The following is a 17,594-nucleotide window of genomic DNA, read 5'->3' on the forward strand; positions in this document are numbered from 1 at the left end:
TTGTGTTTATGTAGTTTAGGATATAGTGTGATTTGTAGTTTTAAGCATGTTGTTATTATGATTAGGGATCCTTGCTTTAGAATCAAGAAAAATATCACCTTACTGATGAAAATTCAGACAGAAATATTTCATTTATATTAAAACTGGCTGAAATGATCCCATAGCAATGGCAGACTTTGTTTTACATCTTATAGAAAAATAGGACTTTCAAGACTTTATTACAGACACACAAATACATTCAGTAGAGTGAAATGTCTTACTTGTGTAAATGTGTTTTTTCACCACTGGTGCTGTTTAAAGATAAAATGTTTTAAAGTCTCTCTGTGGATAAATACATGTACAACCACAGTGCAGGCTCTTGTGTCTGTGCTTCCAGTGAGACCGACTCCTTTCAGATTTGGTAGTATGTGTGCCATGTCCTGCCAACTGAGCTACAAAAGGCTTACGAAAAATAACAGAGGGAGACCACTGAACATGTGACAGAGCACCAATTGAACAGATGAGACAGACTGGCTTATTTCTCCCTGTTTATGATTTCATCTCTCTGACCTCACATTCTGTGGTGCAATGTCACTTCCAGGCCAGCTGGCAGCGGGGACATGTGAGATTGTGACGCTGGACAGGGACAGCAGCCAACCACGGCGGACCATCGCCAGGCAGACGGCCCGCTGCGCCTGTAAGAAGGGCCAGATCGCTGGAACTACAAGAGCCAGACCCGCCTGTGTGGACGGTAAGAGGAGGCGTTCTTTGAGGGGGGGGGCACTTGAGTTTAAACCACCCGAACGTTAACGCGCCCTTTCTTATTTTTTTTCCTGAGGCGTGTCTGACTCCTACATTGAAGTTGGTGCTGGAGCACGTGAAAAAAAACGAAGTGTAAAATTCTGCAATATCAAAGTGTTGAATCATGTCATCAGTCACAGGGCAGTCACAGAGCGGCGGGTTTTTAAGTAGAGGCTTAAGGTGGATAAACCTTCATTGTGGAGTAAAGTGGATCACAGGGCTGTCTTTGTGAGGTTAGTACAGCCCGCAACAAATCAATTTACAGTTGAATCATTTCGAAAAGTGGCTGCAGGGGGGCTTCTTAAATCCCCTACCAACAGATGGGCTTATATTTCATGGAATAGTGAGACTTTTTGTGGAATAATGTCCGTCAGGGTGCGTTTCTATTACAGCTCTGATTAAAAAAAAAAAGTTGTGACACTGTGTGAAATGTCATGTAATACTTACTAAATATAATCACTTGAAAATGAATGAATAAATGTAATAAGGCACATATGAGTTCATAATGTCATCATAGACGCTTTTATTTTGAGATAGAAAACCATGTTCGTTATGCTACATTCAACACTTACATAGTCATATCAATGCTGATGCACCTTTAATTAGGACTTAAAGATGCCTTATTATCTGTTAACGATTATCTTGTCTATTAAGAACTTAAAGGTGCACTACGCGACTTGTTTACTTGCCTGTAAACAAACAAAGTGGCAGGGCATTCGATGGATTGAAAAGCAGTTTGACACGACTTTTAGACGCACTGTTAATTTGCCATTTGCTTACATTCGAGCAAAAATTTAAATTGTGGCCAAAAGTTAAATAGTGCACCTTTAATGTTAAGCGTTCGAAAACAGCGTAAAGACATGACGTTTTGAAACTGACAAACTTCAGTGTTTTTGTGCTCATTTTGAATTTCAGTGCCGGCAACACTTTTCAAACAAGCTTACACTTCACACAGCGCTCCAACTTGTATCAGAATGCTGACTTGATTGACAGAGGATGAATTGAACGAGCCTTTCAGTTTTTTAAAGTGAAATTTCACATCTCTCATGGTTTCGGACTTGTAGACGAGCTAAGCAAGCCTCGAGGAAACTGTGACGGCCATTTTTCACTCTTTCCTGGCATCTCATCGGCCGTGACAGCTAATCAATTATTTGAGAACATAATCTGCATTTAGGAGCTCCGGAGAGGAATAAGTTGACACAACACTTACAAGATAGATGCAGCACAACTTAAAATGCATGACGGACATTAAAAAATGGAGGCGTAAATGGGGAATGGTGGATTGTCTGCGCAACGCCTCATGCCTAGACTTTATTTTTGACAAACTATAACGATATGGAAGATAAAGATTACTCCCTGTGTTGTTGTTTTTATTCTCCCCTCTGTTGCAGATATAAAAAAAAAAAAAAGCATTTCAGACAAACATAAATGGATGACGTGTGCACACAATCGTTGAAACTGTTCGTAAAGCTTTTCTCACAAATAGGACCTCTAATTACATCATGTATTCTCCGACACACCTTTCTAAATACAAGCGTGCAAATTATTATTTTTCCCGTCTAAAATACCAAAAATTGTCACTGTGCTGTGAAAATAATATGCCCCCCCAAAAACATTTAGCTTTTCATAATCTAAGAACAACGGCCCTGTTCGTTAGCTTCATGACAATGGCTTCTAAAGGAGCTGACAGGTTTATAAATGTTTTTTGCAGGCTCAGCGGCCAAAGAAGTCTCTCAGCCTAGAAATTGGTGATGTGTAATTAAAATTCTCAAAATGACTAAAGTTGGAGCTGCGTGGTTTTCTCGGCTGTATATTTGTAATGCACTTGTGGTGCGGCGGACAGGGAGGAGTCTCATTAGATGTTACCCCGGCCTCCTCCCACACATCTACTGGAGAAGAATCCGGAGCCATTCCTCCGGTCACCGCTCTGCCTCCGTGACAGCTCAGTGTATCTCGAGGATGAGGCTGAACGATGGCGTGACTCCGGCTCTTCTTCCATCTCTCCCTGACATCTTCATTGTGGTCCCGCCGCCTCTCAGGGTGCCTGTCACCGGGCCGCTCCCTCACAAGATGTGGCCTCTAGCCTGAGGAGGGTCGGGAGGGTTCATGCGGCAGGTGAAGGCAGACTAAACAGCTCTGTTAGTTAGGACAGACCTGCTGCGAGTTGTACCTTTGGATGTCTTGTTTTTCATTCAACCGTGGCCTCACAGTTGTGTGTCGGATCGGAGGAGCTTTCGGTCCTCAGAGCGCTGTGTGACTGGTTTTTACCTGCTGGTCGTTTGAGGAGAAAGCGTTCCACCATGTGTGAGCGTACCGAGGCTTATTTATCTATTTGTGTGGCAGGCGCAGAGGACTTTGGAGATCTGACCTTTCTCCAACTTCAGTGTTTTCTTTCGGCCGCGCTGCTTCACGCTGAGATATGTGCACTTTGTCCGAGTCTTAGGAAGAAAAAATCTGATCGTGTAGACATGACCGCCAACGCCGCGGAGTCACTTTGCTCCCTCTTTTCGCCACTGAATAAGTTGTTCTGATGTTGCATGAATCCACAGTATCCAGATAGTATCAGGAGGCATTTGTCACGACGTGGGCTCCATGGAGTGCTGTGGCATTTTGTGTAGGCCTAGCTCTTTTTTTCTGAAGAGAGCTTAGGCTTATCTGCTGACTTGTTACAGACCTGCGCTGGTGGACGGCAGTACAACCAACCGCCCGACCGGAAAATGAACCCACGAAATAAAACCTTAAAACGATGCTCGTACAGTCGTTATGTCGCCACAGAAGTGGTGCGGTAATGGAGAGTCAGAAATGTATTTTGATCCTGTCAGGTGCTGTGAAATACACAGACAAGCCAGTGTAGAGTCCTCATTAAGATGGATTTAGGTCATTTTGAATGACGGTGATGGGATATTACAAAGTACATTTAATCAAGTACAGTTTTTAGGTACTTGTACCCGACTTGAGTATTTCCATGTTCTGCTTCATACCTCCACTCAACTACAATTTTGAGGCACATGTATTCTACTTTTACCCCACCACATTTATTTGATATGTTTTGCATCAGAGCCAAAGTGGCATATTTTTTATTATGATGTCCTTTTTTTTTTCAATGAGCACAAAACTGCAGAAAAAATGTAGAAATCTGATCCAATAATTAGCAAGGTCGACAACCGGTTGATCGATACTATGCAGTATTTAGTTGAATGTACATAGATAGAATTTCGCTTTCATGTTTGATACTTAGACATATTACATTTTTTGTCTGGAAATTTTATTTGTGACTTAAGCACAGTTAATATCACACACTTTAAGATATTCACTCAAGTCCTATTAGTTGTTGACTGTCACAAGTAATATTTTAACACAATATTTTTACTCTTCCCTTAACCTTTTTACAACACTGATGAATTACATAGTACAAAACATTGTGGCTGCAGTGATTTATTTATTTATTTATTTATTTATTTTTATTGATTATTATTAATTATTCCAAGTTCCAAAGGTTTAATTGAATTAAAATAATCTGAGAATATAAGACATGCAAAACCTCATATTGCAGTTGTATTTGATGTACAGAATGTTCTTTAACCACAAACACTCACAATAGATATTTTATTTTGAAGTACATAACATTAGTGGCTGGTATTTGCAGTGCTGCTGTCAGATTCAAAAACAATCTACAAGGCCAAATACAGTCCTTCCTTCCAGACAGTGTGCTCCCGGGGTGAAGACAAGCACTGTATTTAGGACAAACTCAAATAACAAAAGCCTTTTTCCCCTTGCTGTTGTTTTCATAAAAGGCTGAGTTTCGGAAACTACTAGCAACTAGCTGTGAGCTCACAGCCAACGTTCAACGGCCTTGTTTCCACGGGAGCCCACGGAATGGACCAACCAAACACCGAGGGGTGTTCAGTTGGTTGCAAGAGGCGGCCTCACCACTAGATCCCACCAAATCCTGCACACTGGATCCCTAAGAGACTTTCAGTTCTGCTCAAGTGTTTCCATTTTGCGCCTCTTTACACTTTTTACATTGTCCTTTTTCAGCTGAATGTATGTGACAGACCCTCGTTACTTTGCAGATCACGACCATAAGCTATAAATGTATGTAGACAGAGTCACTTCTGTGTGCGCGAGTGTTTTCCTACGTCAGATTGCAATTTACCATTTTCCTCCCATATTGCCGCATCGCCTCGTATCGGGGGAAAAAAAAACCAAACACCTTTATTGCTGTTCATATTACAAAATCCCACAGCTTGATATTATTGCCATGCAAATCTGAGATGCTTGTCTCCGCAAATGCAATCTTATTTGTTTATTCAGACTCAGCCTCTGCTCACTTTGGGGACAATGCGACAGAGAGGGAGGGAGGCAGAAAAGAGAGGGCTGACATAAAAGACCCCAAACGCCACAAATGGGATTTCAATCAGTTTTAATCTACTCCAGTCCTTCAGGTCTGCTCTCTGTTGTAATATGCCTTCGCCTTGGCTGACACCATCCGTGTCCTTCATGGTTCAGACTCCGTGTCCCGTCCATGCAGGGTAATCCATAGCTCCACTGGCGGGCCTCACCTGGCTTCCAGGACAGTGTGAGGTAATGAAAACAGAGAGCGCCGGAGTGCCGTCGACCCCGAAGACTCCGCTCTTTGTTGTCGCGCGTTCCCCGCCTTCCGGTCGCCCCGTGTGTTTACTGCTTTAAGGAGGGGAGAATGCGAGCTAAGCCGCCGACATGATACGGTTTCCAGCCGCGCTTGTTTGATGCGCGACTCCACGAGAAGAAAAGGGAAAAACAAAAACCTTGAAAAGCCGCCGTCTCTACCGCATGAGGTGCCTCCTTCCACTGACCCTTTCACTTTCTCCATTTTATTATATTTTCCTCTCTGCTCCTGCCCTTTGCTCCCCCCCCCTTTTTTTCTGACTCTCTCATGCACTGCTTTCACTCTAGTAGTCATTTTCTCTCTCTCTCTCTCTCTCTACTGTATGCCGGCGGCAGCTCTACCCATTTGAGGCCTACATCGCAGCCTAGTGTTGCATAAGTACACCCTCTCCCATCTGCAATTTCATGCTCTTGAGCCTTTTTACCTCTGCGCTTGATGACTTTTAAGAGAGCTGATATTGATTCTTATTAGGAGAGTGAGAGACCGAGAGAGACTTTCAGGGAGATGGAGAGAGTTTGACGACTCTCGCTTGCCGGCTGCAGGAGAGAGTGTCAGAGCTGCAGAAAGGGAGGGGGGGGTGCACACTCCAGAGACTTACAGGAGCTTGTCGAGGGTCACTGGCTGTGGTTGTGATAGCTCAGCGGGGAGTCCCAGTGCCCGAGGTGAATGTGTTTGTGTTTGGTCTCCTTTTGCTTGGATGCTGACATTGATGAAAGCCTCAAAGGTGACCGGTTTTAAGAGGCTCGGGCCCGCAGGTAATGCCGCGGTCGCACGACACGGCTCTCAAAGTCATCGGATCGCCGTGCTGGTCACGCTAGACAACATTCTGTCTTGTAATCACACAACACGACTGATCAACGACAGGGGGTCACACATTACAAGATCTGTCACCAGGAGGACTCCCCGATGAGCCCGTCTGGCAGTCAACTCTGATCTCATTGGCTCCAGATCACGGATGCATGCTGATATTAGCACGACTTCAGAATTAAATACCAGCACTGGCTCAAAATGAACATTACTGCTGATATAAAAGGACTGCATGATTGCATTTAAATCATGCGTAGGCGACACGAAGATTTGACAAAGGAGTTACCAGGTAATGAATAAAGAAATATTGTTTAAAAAAAACAACAGTGTGTGCATGCTAGTTCGTGTGTAAAATAAAGCCAAGAACATGAATTCATGTACCATTTAGAGGCATTTGTAGTTTGCTCAAGTACCTCTGCTTCTTGGCATTTCAGAGGCAAATGTTGTACTTTTTACATTCATCAACTCACTTTGCAATACACAATTTTCCAAGTAAAATGTGATTGGATTATAAAATATATGATAAATGGGTTCAGTGCATATCATGTCTTGTCTTATCAAGTAATTTTAGTTTTTTTTTTAGTCACTTGAAGGCAGCAGAAATAAACTGTGAATCCAACATTTGCCAACACAGCCTTTTTGCTCTGTTGTTGGTCTCTACCAACTTGTAATTGCTACATCTTATAAATAGCTCTGTTTACAGTGTGTTGTTTAACAATGTAGTTGTGGCTGGAAAACCAAAAACGTGCGCTGATAGATGTTAAATACTCTGGTAAGTTGAGCGGTTTAAGCATTGTTGTTACAAAAGTGTCAAAAATGGCTTTAACTTCTATTGTCTTTAATAATAGCGAAAACATCTGACAGAGCAGCAACTATAAGTTCTTTTTTTTTAGAAAGTTTCAAGTATTTTCTTAAACAGTTTCATAATTCTTGTTCCAACCTTGTTTATTCACTTTTGTTTCAAGCTATAGAGTACAAACCTTCTTAGAGCTTTTAATCTATATTAAAAGTAGGTTAAAGGCTGGTTGAACACCATCTTCGTGTTGCACAGACTTTTATCACTTGTTCAAAGTAATTAAGGTTGTAGATGTAGATGTAACAATGTAATTATCTTCACAAAAGTCTTCATTAAGATACATTTACTTTACACATTGATGCATTAATCAGAACCAGAATCAGAATCAGAAACAGATTTATCGCCAAGAAGGGTTTTACAAAAATGTGGTATTTGTCTCAGTGAATAAGGTGCATACATTGAGACAATAAACAATAAACAAACAGTGACTATTTATATATATACACCATATAAACAAACAGAGATGTAAGTGTGGGATTAATTATCATAATAATGTTATATATGTATGCATAATAAAAGTAAAAGAGTATCTGCGTATCTTTCCTTTAATACTTGAGCTACCTTTCTACTGACCACATGTTTGTAAGGTTTTGAACGCAGGACTCTGACTTGTAACAGAGAAGGAATAGCTGCATCTGTAAAGCTGCACTGCAAGCTGCAGAAATGACTCTCATCCTGATAGATGCACATCCCTGGGTAGCTCGCAGATGAGGGATTGTTCTGGTGAATCAGGCAGTGATAGAGACAACAGTGTGCGTCAGGCTCCGACTCTGGGCTATTAGACAGTACCAGAGCACCAATCACAGTGCATCAGCCCACTGGTTTGATTTGATCCAGGGGAGGGGAGGAGGGGGCCGCACTCTGTTGGGGAAACATGTCATGTCAGCTGCGGCAGCCGGTTAGCCGGCTAGCCGCTACAGCAGCTCTCTCCAGAGGGAGTGGGAGTGGGAAAAAGATGGTCCGGTGGTGAATGTGTAATGTTGCGCCTATTTTCTCTTTCTGTTTTACACACACGCACACGCACACACACGCACACACACACACGCACACACACACACACACATATATATACACGTGCGGACTGAAGACTGATGACTACGGGCTGCGGCCTTGTCAAAGGGAGAGGAGGAGGGAGAGGCCAGGCAGATGGGAACTGCAGCCTGAGGTGGGTTGCTTCTCCTTGGGTGTGCTGGTTTGGAGGCTGTAGCCTCTAAACTGGAGCGGGACACAAATCACATGGATCTTTTTATATACAAAACACACCCAGGATGCGCAACTCTCTCTTTTGCAGTGCATCTTTTCTTATTTGCACCGGTGCTACTCCCAAAACAACTTTTTTTTTTCTTTCCAGAAATCATCAGTTTAGGTTTAGGGAAATGTTAAAAAAAATACAAAAAAAACAAAAACAATTTGTAATAATGATTCAGCTGTGTTTTGATTGCTGTTCATGTGTGAAAATAGATCTACCAATATAGTCTTAAGCATCATGTGTAAAATAGTTTTGTTCACCAAAATTGTTGTTTACCCTTGTTTTTTCTTTTTAAATCATCATATATATATATATATATACAACAGATATAATAAAACAAAAACCATTACGCATAGCTGCATGTGTAATAGTCTGGTTTTAGGGGTTATACTGAAGGCAAAAGCAAAAAGTGTTGCTGACATCTGCTGCCGCAGCTTCGGTTCACTGTGCTGATGTGACACTGTGACACCAAAGCTGATGGCAAGGGTTAAAAATAAAAACAAATCTGGAGGGCGGCATCTATATTATATAGTCTGTTTGTGAATTAGGTCAGAGAATACAGTGTTAGAGTGAGATGAAGAAAAGGTCTGGCCTCGCTTCCAGGCAGTGATATTTAAAGATTTTTTTTTTTTTTTTTTTTTTTTTTTACTGCCGGGCTTTAATATAAGAATTTAGTAACTCCAAGTGCTCCAGTTATGCTGCATCGTTTAAACCTCAATTTGTTCAACTTTTATTACAACAAGCTGCTCTTGCGTGTAGGTTTTTGTACATTTTCAGTGAGGGGCATTTCATTTCCACAAATTAAGTCTGTAGCGCTGTAATTATGGATGATGTTTGTAGCATTTGAAGAAGAAAAAAAAAAGCATTTAATTATATTGTAATTGCAGTGCATTTTTACTGTTTTACATCATAAGACTTCCAAAAAGTTTCCATGCAATCAAACACATTCGAGGTGCACTGTGTAGTTTTGAAAATGACATTTTTTAGATGAAGAGAAAGATCTGCATTGATTTTATTTTTATACCTGAACAAACTAAATAAACAAACTCTCTTAGTTTTCATAACTGAATAAACTAACTGTTTTACTTTGTTTATATGTGGCGGACCCTGCCACCATCCTAGCCCCAGACAGTGTTCTAGGGACCTTTTTTTGCTCTGAGCTTGTTTATTCAGTGATGGAAAAGACATATATTTATAAGTTTGTATTACTACATCATTCATGTTATACATATTAAAATTCTGCATTTGAATTTCTTATCCAAAACTACATAGTACTCCTTTAAATACCGTGTGCTGGACACTAGAAAATGCTCCCATAAGCATTTATAACCTATATTTATTAGTATACTTTACGCACCTAAATGTACCGCGCCAGGATGATGATGATTTGGCAACACTCCCTTTAGTTGTTCCTTTTAAAATGACAGGAGAATGAAACAAAAAGTGTCGAGTCAGAGTCCCGTCGCTGTTTTCCAAACACTCCCTGAACATAATTAAAGCTGCAGCTCCAGCTGACGAGCCATCGCCTTCACACAGTCTGAACCAAAGTCCCGAACGAGTGTCTGTCTTTCCTCTTTTTTGGGCACTCAGAATTTTTGGAAATATTAATGTGGAGCTCTCCCTCCAGAGCGACTGGTATCAAAACGGCTTTGTTGTGGGTATATGCACAGAGAAACACCGAGCCGGTCTGTGTTTTCCTATTGTGACAAGCCGTAAAAACATAATACAAAGAAGGTTTGTGTTTTCCCCCTCGGGTGAGAAAAAGCTGACGAGTGGTGCACATTAGCATAAAAATAATGCAAAGTGTCATGCTCTGGCTTTCATTCCGAGTTACAGTAAGTTTTCCACCCATTAACCTTGCAATATGTTAGTCTGTAGCCTGCCTCCCTGAAGAATCCCTCAATAAAGGAAATCCATTTTCATGGTTCTCTAAAAAATGACCTGTTTTTAAATTCGCTTTTCTTTAAAGGTCTCATATTATGCTCATTTTTAGGTCCATACTTTTTTACCTAAGGTGTCAACTTGAAAATATCTAGATGCTTTAATGTTCAAAAAGCTTGTCTGATGTTGTCCACTCCTGCGGCACCACTATTCGCCCTATGTTTCAGTGCCTGTCTCTTTAAGCCCCCCCCCGAAAAGCCTAGTGTGCTGTGACTGGTCAGCTCTCACAGGCCTGAGCAGGCATCGCCCACCGTATTTCTTAATCAGCTATCGTGAGCCATTGCCGTGCTGTGAGTGTGAGTGTGGCTGAGGCTGAGGGTGGTGACTGTGCACTTGGGACATCACTACATTGAGGAAGCTGAGTCTATTTAAAGGCACAGTCTCTGAATATGGACTGTGTAGAATTTTCTACAAAATGGGACATTAAATCAAGAAGTTAGTCAACTGCAATTGCAACAGCAAGCAGTGAGGCTGATTATGACAAATTGAGAAGCCAAGAGGCGTGGCGGACCCTGCCACTTCCTGTGAAATCTAATATATGAAGAGGCAGTTACAAAATGTAAATACATTTAATAACTATAGCAGAAAAACAATGTCCATAAATAATATCAACATTGGCTTTTGCTTTTATAGAAATATCAAAATGCTTACCTGAATAATCGCCTGAGTTTGAGTATATTTGGATTTTGGATATGCATATTGCTCTGTGGATTGAGTGTCTGTACTATACTGTATTTATATAGCACCATACTTTATAATAAAAAAAAAGAGATCTTGGAAATCTGTGAATATACTGAATGAAACTTTTTTAAATGTTCAGTTTTAAGCCTGAATGAAAGACTCTTGGCTCAGATTTCCCTTTCAGATACACTTAAGGTTAATTCACATTCAGAAGCGTTGCCACTATGCCAGCGCAGACCTAAAAGGCTGATAACTGATCTGCAGTAGTTCATCATGTCTTACTTTGATGCCCGCGATCATTTTCACAAAAACAGATTGCTGCCATTCCCCTTTTTTCTCTCTAGATGATGGATGTTAATGCAGCCTAAGATGAATAAGCGGCCTACTGGATGTGTGTGTGTGTGTGTGTGTGTGTGCAGGAGTAATTCCATATGCATACAGTGACTGTAAATATTTAATATCCCAGATGATATAGCTCATACAGATGCCATAATGCATTCGGGCGAGCCGTTATGCTCACTCTTAATGAAGCTGCATCATCCCCCCCCCCTCTCAGAACCCGAAGCTCTCTGCCTTCATAAATCTACGGGTGCGAAGTGATGAAGTGGACCCAGGTGTTCCAAGGTTCTGAGTTGATGATACCGTCAGAGGTTATTGATGCCCCATTGTTGTGCATCTTGCTCTCTGTGTTTTATTATAATTAATTCGGCTCAAATGAGAGAGAGGGCCGGGTAAAGTTCCTCTTGAGAAGTGCATGAGAAGCGTATGTGAACGCGACGAAGAGCAGTCACATTTAAAAAACGCTACCTGCATTCACCTGAAGCTCTCAGCCGCTCTCCTGCTCTTTTCATGCTCTGCTTTTTTTTTTTTTTATTCCGAAAGCAGAACATCGGTGTTACCTAAGCAACTGTGAGTCACCGTCGATTTTGTTCTGGAGGGTGGGAAAAAAAATAAATAAATAAAAATCGTTTATGTATCATTCTTGTTAGTTTCTATGCTTATTCAATGCCAAAGCATTCAGCTGAAGATCAGCCCCGCAGTAAGTGTTTATGAAGAGGGATGCTGGCTCGGTAGATTGACTTCATGCGCTGTGTCTGGCTTTCAAATGAGCCGTCGGGGCCCTTGTGTTGAAGTATTACCGGGGGGGGGCTCTTCATAGAGCGGGATTCTCAGCAAGGCCAGCACACCAATCACTTGGTAAGCCCATCAGAGTCATCCTAACATCTCGGCCCTATAAATCCTCAAGCGCTAATTTGTCTCTCGCTCAGCTGTCACTCACTCCCGCCTTGTCTTCTTACATTCTCTCTGAATGCAGGCAAAGCAAGACGTTCCGTACAGGCTGGAATAAAGAAATAAATCCGCACATGTGAATTAAAGCCTCAGCCAAGGAGTCAATAATGGTCATCAATGGGGTGGATTGGCATCTCCAAAGTATATACAATATATATCATAACAACAGCCCTACATTAAAAAGGCAACTTTGTCACATTTTCTTTTTTTTGTGATTAAACAAACAACAACAAAAAAACAGTACAAACCACCATCCACCTCCCCCTCGCCCCCAGATCCAGGCCACTGCCCCAGTAAGATCCCCATACTGCGCCTTTGTGGTGTGCAGAAAGCCAGCGCCATGTCTTCGCTCTCACTTTCTCAAATTCCTCCTTTTGCTTCTCTACATCTTCATCTGTGTTCCCGTCCTGGATGGGCAGCTGAGGAGGCCCCCCGTGGCAGCCCTTCAGCTCCGCAGCGCGCCTTTCCTAAGCGCCCGCCGCCTGTCCTCCCCGTGTCCCACAAGTCGGCTCGCAGGCACTGTCGTGGTTGATGGTCCGTGCCGTCGCCCTCTCCACCTCGCTGGTCTAATTGGAAGAGAAAAGTTCCTCCGCCCCGATCGCATGTCCAAGGGCCTATGTCTGTCCAGGCTCCGGGCTGCGAACAATTAATTGATAATTACTGCTTCCGCAGACTCCCTCATGGTCGAGGCTACGATTTACAGCGGAGGAGTGGGAGGGTGTCGAGAGAGGCCGCAGGTTGAAACAGTGTGATTGCGTAGCAGTCTAATTGTCTATGTGGAAGATCCCCTTGTTTCATCTCGGTGACCAGGAGCTCAGGTGCTGTTGTAGAGTGTCCAGCACTGTAAGGTGATTTTCCCTGACTTTCCTTGCAGAGGAATTAGTTTTCCTGTACCATGGTGGCTGTATGATCTCACTGCCCAGTACCTCTTTTTCTTGCCTACATCCACACTGGAAGTATGACCCACCATGTTTTTGCAGCCAAGATTTAATACTAAACTGTAAAAATGAAAAAAAAAAAAAAGAAATAATAAAAAATAAAACAATATAGGAAAAGGAATAGAAATACTTCACAGATGAATGAATGAATTAACCTGTTTTTACTGTGCCACACATACAGCTAGGCCCACATCACAAATTCATAGACCCAGAATGCCACACACACATTTTCAAACACAATTATCAAGAAAGCAAATAAATAAAGAAAACCAATGGGACACAGCAAACATCAACTTCCACAACCAAAGTTTTAGATCCTCATTTCTACAATAAAATTCATAAATCAAAGACAGAAACCACCAATGCGAATACTGATTAAATTTAAACAGACGATCTTTTCTTCTCTCGCTGGCTTCTGAGACAAAAAAACACACACCAAAAAAAAACTGCAAGGGCAAATTCTGCTGGCTCTGCTCTGTGCGGAGTCAGCGATTTTTCAGCTCCTTTAAAGCCCCAAATCCCTGTCTTGTTTATCACGTACGGTGTGTGACTGTGTTATGTCGTGTCGACGGACAACAAAGGGCTCCAGAGTCGAGGCCACTTTGTATAATGGAGGTCAAAGATCGCCGCAGTGTGGGCTCAAGTCGCTCGTAGCAGCTCGGTGACGCAATGTCAGAGTGTTGGCGACGCAACCGGCGACTGACGCGCCTGTTTCCACGATTAGGTGAATGTACAGCAATAGTATGCAAATTTTTACCTTTAAATAACAGCTTTAAAATCCTGTTGATGGTACAGTGTGTTTTAACAGGGTGAAGGGTGTCAGTGTCTCAGCCTCTCTGACCCGCATCACATGTTTCTGCACCGTGTAACCTCAGTGAGAGGGGACGGATCACAGCGTTACACACATTTACTTCAACATTCAAGTTTCCAGCACGTAACTTGTGATGAGATTTGTTTGGAGTTCAACACACCTTTTTGGCCAGAATAAAACTGTAGAAAGCTAGTGTTATCTTGCATTAATTCACTTCAATTTAAATCAATGTTGTTTTTTTCCTAACAGCTCTGGGCCGGCTTAAAAAAACGACAACGTAGTGAAAAACAACAACTTGCAAACAAAAAGGTGCGAATGTTGAATGAAATTAGTCCAAATAAATATGTTTGTGGAAGTAAATAGGGGTAAAATGAATAAAAATCTGCACAACAAATTAATAAATGATTATAAAATAATTAGCAAGATTAAACACAATCAATTAACGTCACATTTTATGAATTAATCTTAGCCTACATTCACTTTTAATATTACTTCTGGTGCATTTAATCAAATATCTGTTCATCAGGCTATTTCCGTAGGTCTTCATTTCCGTTTGATTTTGCCAGCTTTACTCCTCCATAATTCAGCTCACGCTTGGCAACAGTCTTTAGACATGTTGAAATGTTTGTTATCTGTGTGTGACTAACCAAATGCAGCAGTCATCTGTGACTGAAGAGTGACTGCTTTGCTTCGTCTTACTGTCATGTTGCATAAAATGTGCGTCAAAACATCCTTCTTCCTAAACTTCCTAAGAATCTACGCTGACGTGGGAGATGTAAAGAGGTTGCTATGAAGCAGGCGCCGCCGTGTCACTTCATTCCACAGGAAAAGAATGAAATCACTTTGTCATCTACGAGCATTTCAGACACCAAGGCCTCTTGATAATGCCGTGCGCACATAGAAATAACCCCCCCCCCCCCCGGGGCAAACACCCAGACGCGATGTGTAAAAAGACAGCTTGTTCTTCAGTAATTCCCGGTATTTGTCTAAACGTCGGCCTGCGCAAAAAGTCGTGGGTGAAACATGTCCGCGCTTGGATCGCGTCGCGGCTTTTATTGCCAGCTTCTTGATGGAAGCTCGTGCGAGGTGGGCCAATCATCTCCAGAGTCCCCCATGCCATTTGATTTCTGCTGCCAAGACGGGCTCACTCGTTCACTCGCAGCTCCCAACACACACGAGCCCATCTGGCACCGAGAGAGAGAGAGCGCTTTCCCTTTTTAACCCCCATTACTCACGAGGTGCTGATTCCATATGATGGGTGTCAGAGCCCTGCAGTGTACATCTCCACCACTCTCCGGCACCCACTTATCTTCCTTTCATCTCTTCCTTGTGATTACAGTTACTTTTTTTTTTTTTTTTTTTTTTTTTCCTTAAGAGCCCCAGGAAATCAGATCAGTCGGGGCTTCCAATATGGATTGTCAGATTTGAGGATGTATGGATGTATGGATGGACGGATGGATGTATGGATGGATGCAGGGGTTTGCCTCGTGATGGACTGGCAACATGACATTACGGCTCTGCTGGGAGTCAAGGATCTGTGCTAGCTTTGACTCCCTGGGACGTGAGGGGAAAGGCAATAGGGGGAGGGAAAAGGGGAGGAGAGCTGCACTAGTCACAGTGTCAGAACACAAGCAACAACACAATAAGTGCAGTTAGCCGTTGCCCCTGCGTCACGCTAGCGAGCTCGCGTCGGCTAATTGTCTACACAAAAACAAGCTCGACGTTTTTGAACATTTTTCTGTGTTGTTGCATTAAAAAAAAATAAAAAATGAGGCTGCTGTGCACATGTGGCCTTCACATGACTGGGATTCGGTGTGTGTGTGTGTGTGTGTGTGTGTGTGTGTGTGTGTGTGTGTGTGTGAGATGCTGCGGCAGGAAGTAATTTGGTGGTCGTAGATGTAAATATAACATGGTGTGATTATTCTTTATCTTCCTCATTAAAGCAGCAGAGGAACAGCTGCACGAGTACACTGGGCAACTAAAGAAGGGAGGCACTCTATTGTGACTGAAATGATAAAATGCATAATTAGGTAGTCAATGTTGTGTTCCATCTCTCTCTCTCTCTCTCTCTCTCTCTCCCTTCCCCTCGCCTCGCCTCTCTCTGTCTTGCGCTGATAGGTGCGACTCCGTGTTTCCTCTCCATTTTCAGAAATGATGTTGTTCATTAATGCAATGCAATTTTCGGGGCAGGGCCCTCTCTCTCTCTCTCTCCCCCCGCTGCCGCATTTTGTCTTTGGTAATTTACCTTTATTGGCTGGCTTAGCAATTCCATCTGAACATGGGTTCATTTAATAATGTATGCGTCTTGTTGTTGTGTACCGTTCCAAACGGTCCCACCTGTAATTGCCATGCAGCTGGGTGCACTTGGCTGGATGGATGCACCGGCTGAATGCGGGGGACTCGGTGAGGGAGACAGGAGAATAAAGGGGGGGGGAAGGGGCGATCTGTGCACGCTGGCGTGATCTGGAGTTAGGTGGGGCAATTTGTGTCAAATTAATTGATTAAACTCTATTTTTAACTATGTAGATGCACAGCTGCCACAGTTCTTGGTACCGTCATGTAGGGGTGGGCGATCTGATGACTGAACGTGGCCACAATCTACTTAGCGGGCAAACCGTGCAGATTACCGTGGTATTTAACCTCCTGTTTCTCTTGTTTCCAAACTTCACATCACCTCGCTGACGAGCAGATCTGCAAACTAGCTCCACCTTGGACGAAGCAGCAGCTAGAAACGTGGCTGATGAGCAGCTCGTTCCACAGAGGAACTTTAATGCAATCTGTTTGAATTGTGCAAATAGAAAAATGTGTAGCCTATTTAATGTCTGGCTGAAGTCAACAGGGCACTGAAATTTGGCAAAAAAAAGATTCCACCACAGATCTTGGATCGTAACCGCTAGAACCCAAAAGATGTACCAGATATCCTGCCTCCGTTACATGTTTGTTGAATGTGTATGATAGTCACAGTCACATTTGAAGGATCTTTAGAAAAAGAAATATTTTATCGGCATCAGATGTTTTCAACTTCCTAATATCGGTGTCAGCATAGGCCAGCAAAATTAAGTATCATAATGAAAGATCCTAAAACGTTTTTTTAACCAGATCCATCCTTACTGTCGTGACTCCAGGTGGTGAGCTGGCTCCATCCGAGTGAATTTACATTTGCATCTACATGGCACAGACAGAAAGAACACTTTGCACAATGAAACGTGCTTCAGGTTTGCATTCACTGACGGGGCGCTTTCACTTGTTGCAACAGAAGGGCAACCATGTAGACGTATGGCTAACTCTGTCTGTGCTGAATCAGATTATTAAACTGCGCTGATGTTGAAACATCTGGTTGTTGACAGTTCATAGCTGCGTGGGGGAAACATGATTTTTTTTTTTTTTCGACAAGCAGAGCGACGACAACTTTGCAGGTGGGGAAAAGAAAAACATGAAAAGAATATTTCAGTCCTGATGTAGTTTTCGTAACTTGTTCTGCTTATTGAACATGTCAGTGCAATCATGTAACTATGTAGAGCAGCACTTTACTAATTACACATTATATCTCAAGTGCTAAATGACAATTAGCACATTTTGGTCAGGGTCAGTAA

General features: G+C 42.5%; 1 protein-coding gene across 4 annotated transcripts in view; it reads left to right on the forward strand.

Moving 5' to 3' along the window:
• The window catches only part of tafa5a (TAFA chemokine like family member 5a), a 266,925-nt gene that overhangs the window by 200,213 nt on the left and 49,118 nt on the right, over window positions 1–17,594 (forward strand). For all 4 annotated transcript variants that reach the window (XR_005079071.1, XR_005079072.1, XM_037122495.1 and 1 more), the window contains exon 2: window positions 581–730. Coding sequence is in view for 2 of the 4 variants with exons in the window: in XM_037122495.1 (XP_036978390.1) it covers window positions 581–730 (150 nt within the window). In the remaining 2 variants the exon portion in view is untranslated. The remainder of the gene's footprint in view (window positions 1–580; window positions 731–17,594) is intronic.

Source organism: Acanthopagrus latus, chromosome 14 (genome assembly GCF_904848185.1).
Source record: "Acanthopagrus latus isolate v.2019 chromosome 14, fAcaLat1.1, whole genome shotgun sequence".
NCBI classification, from domain to species: Eukaryota; Metazoa; Chordata; class Actinopteri; order Spariformes; family Sparidae; genus Acanthopagrus; species Acanthopagrus latus.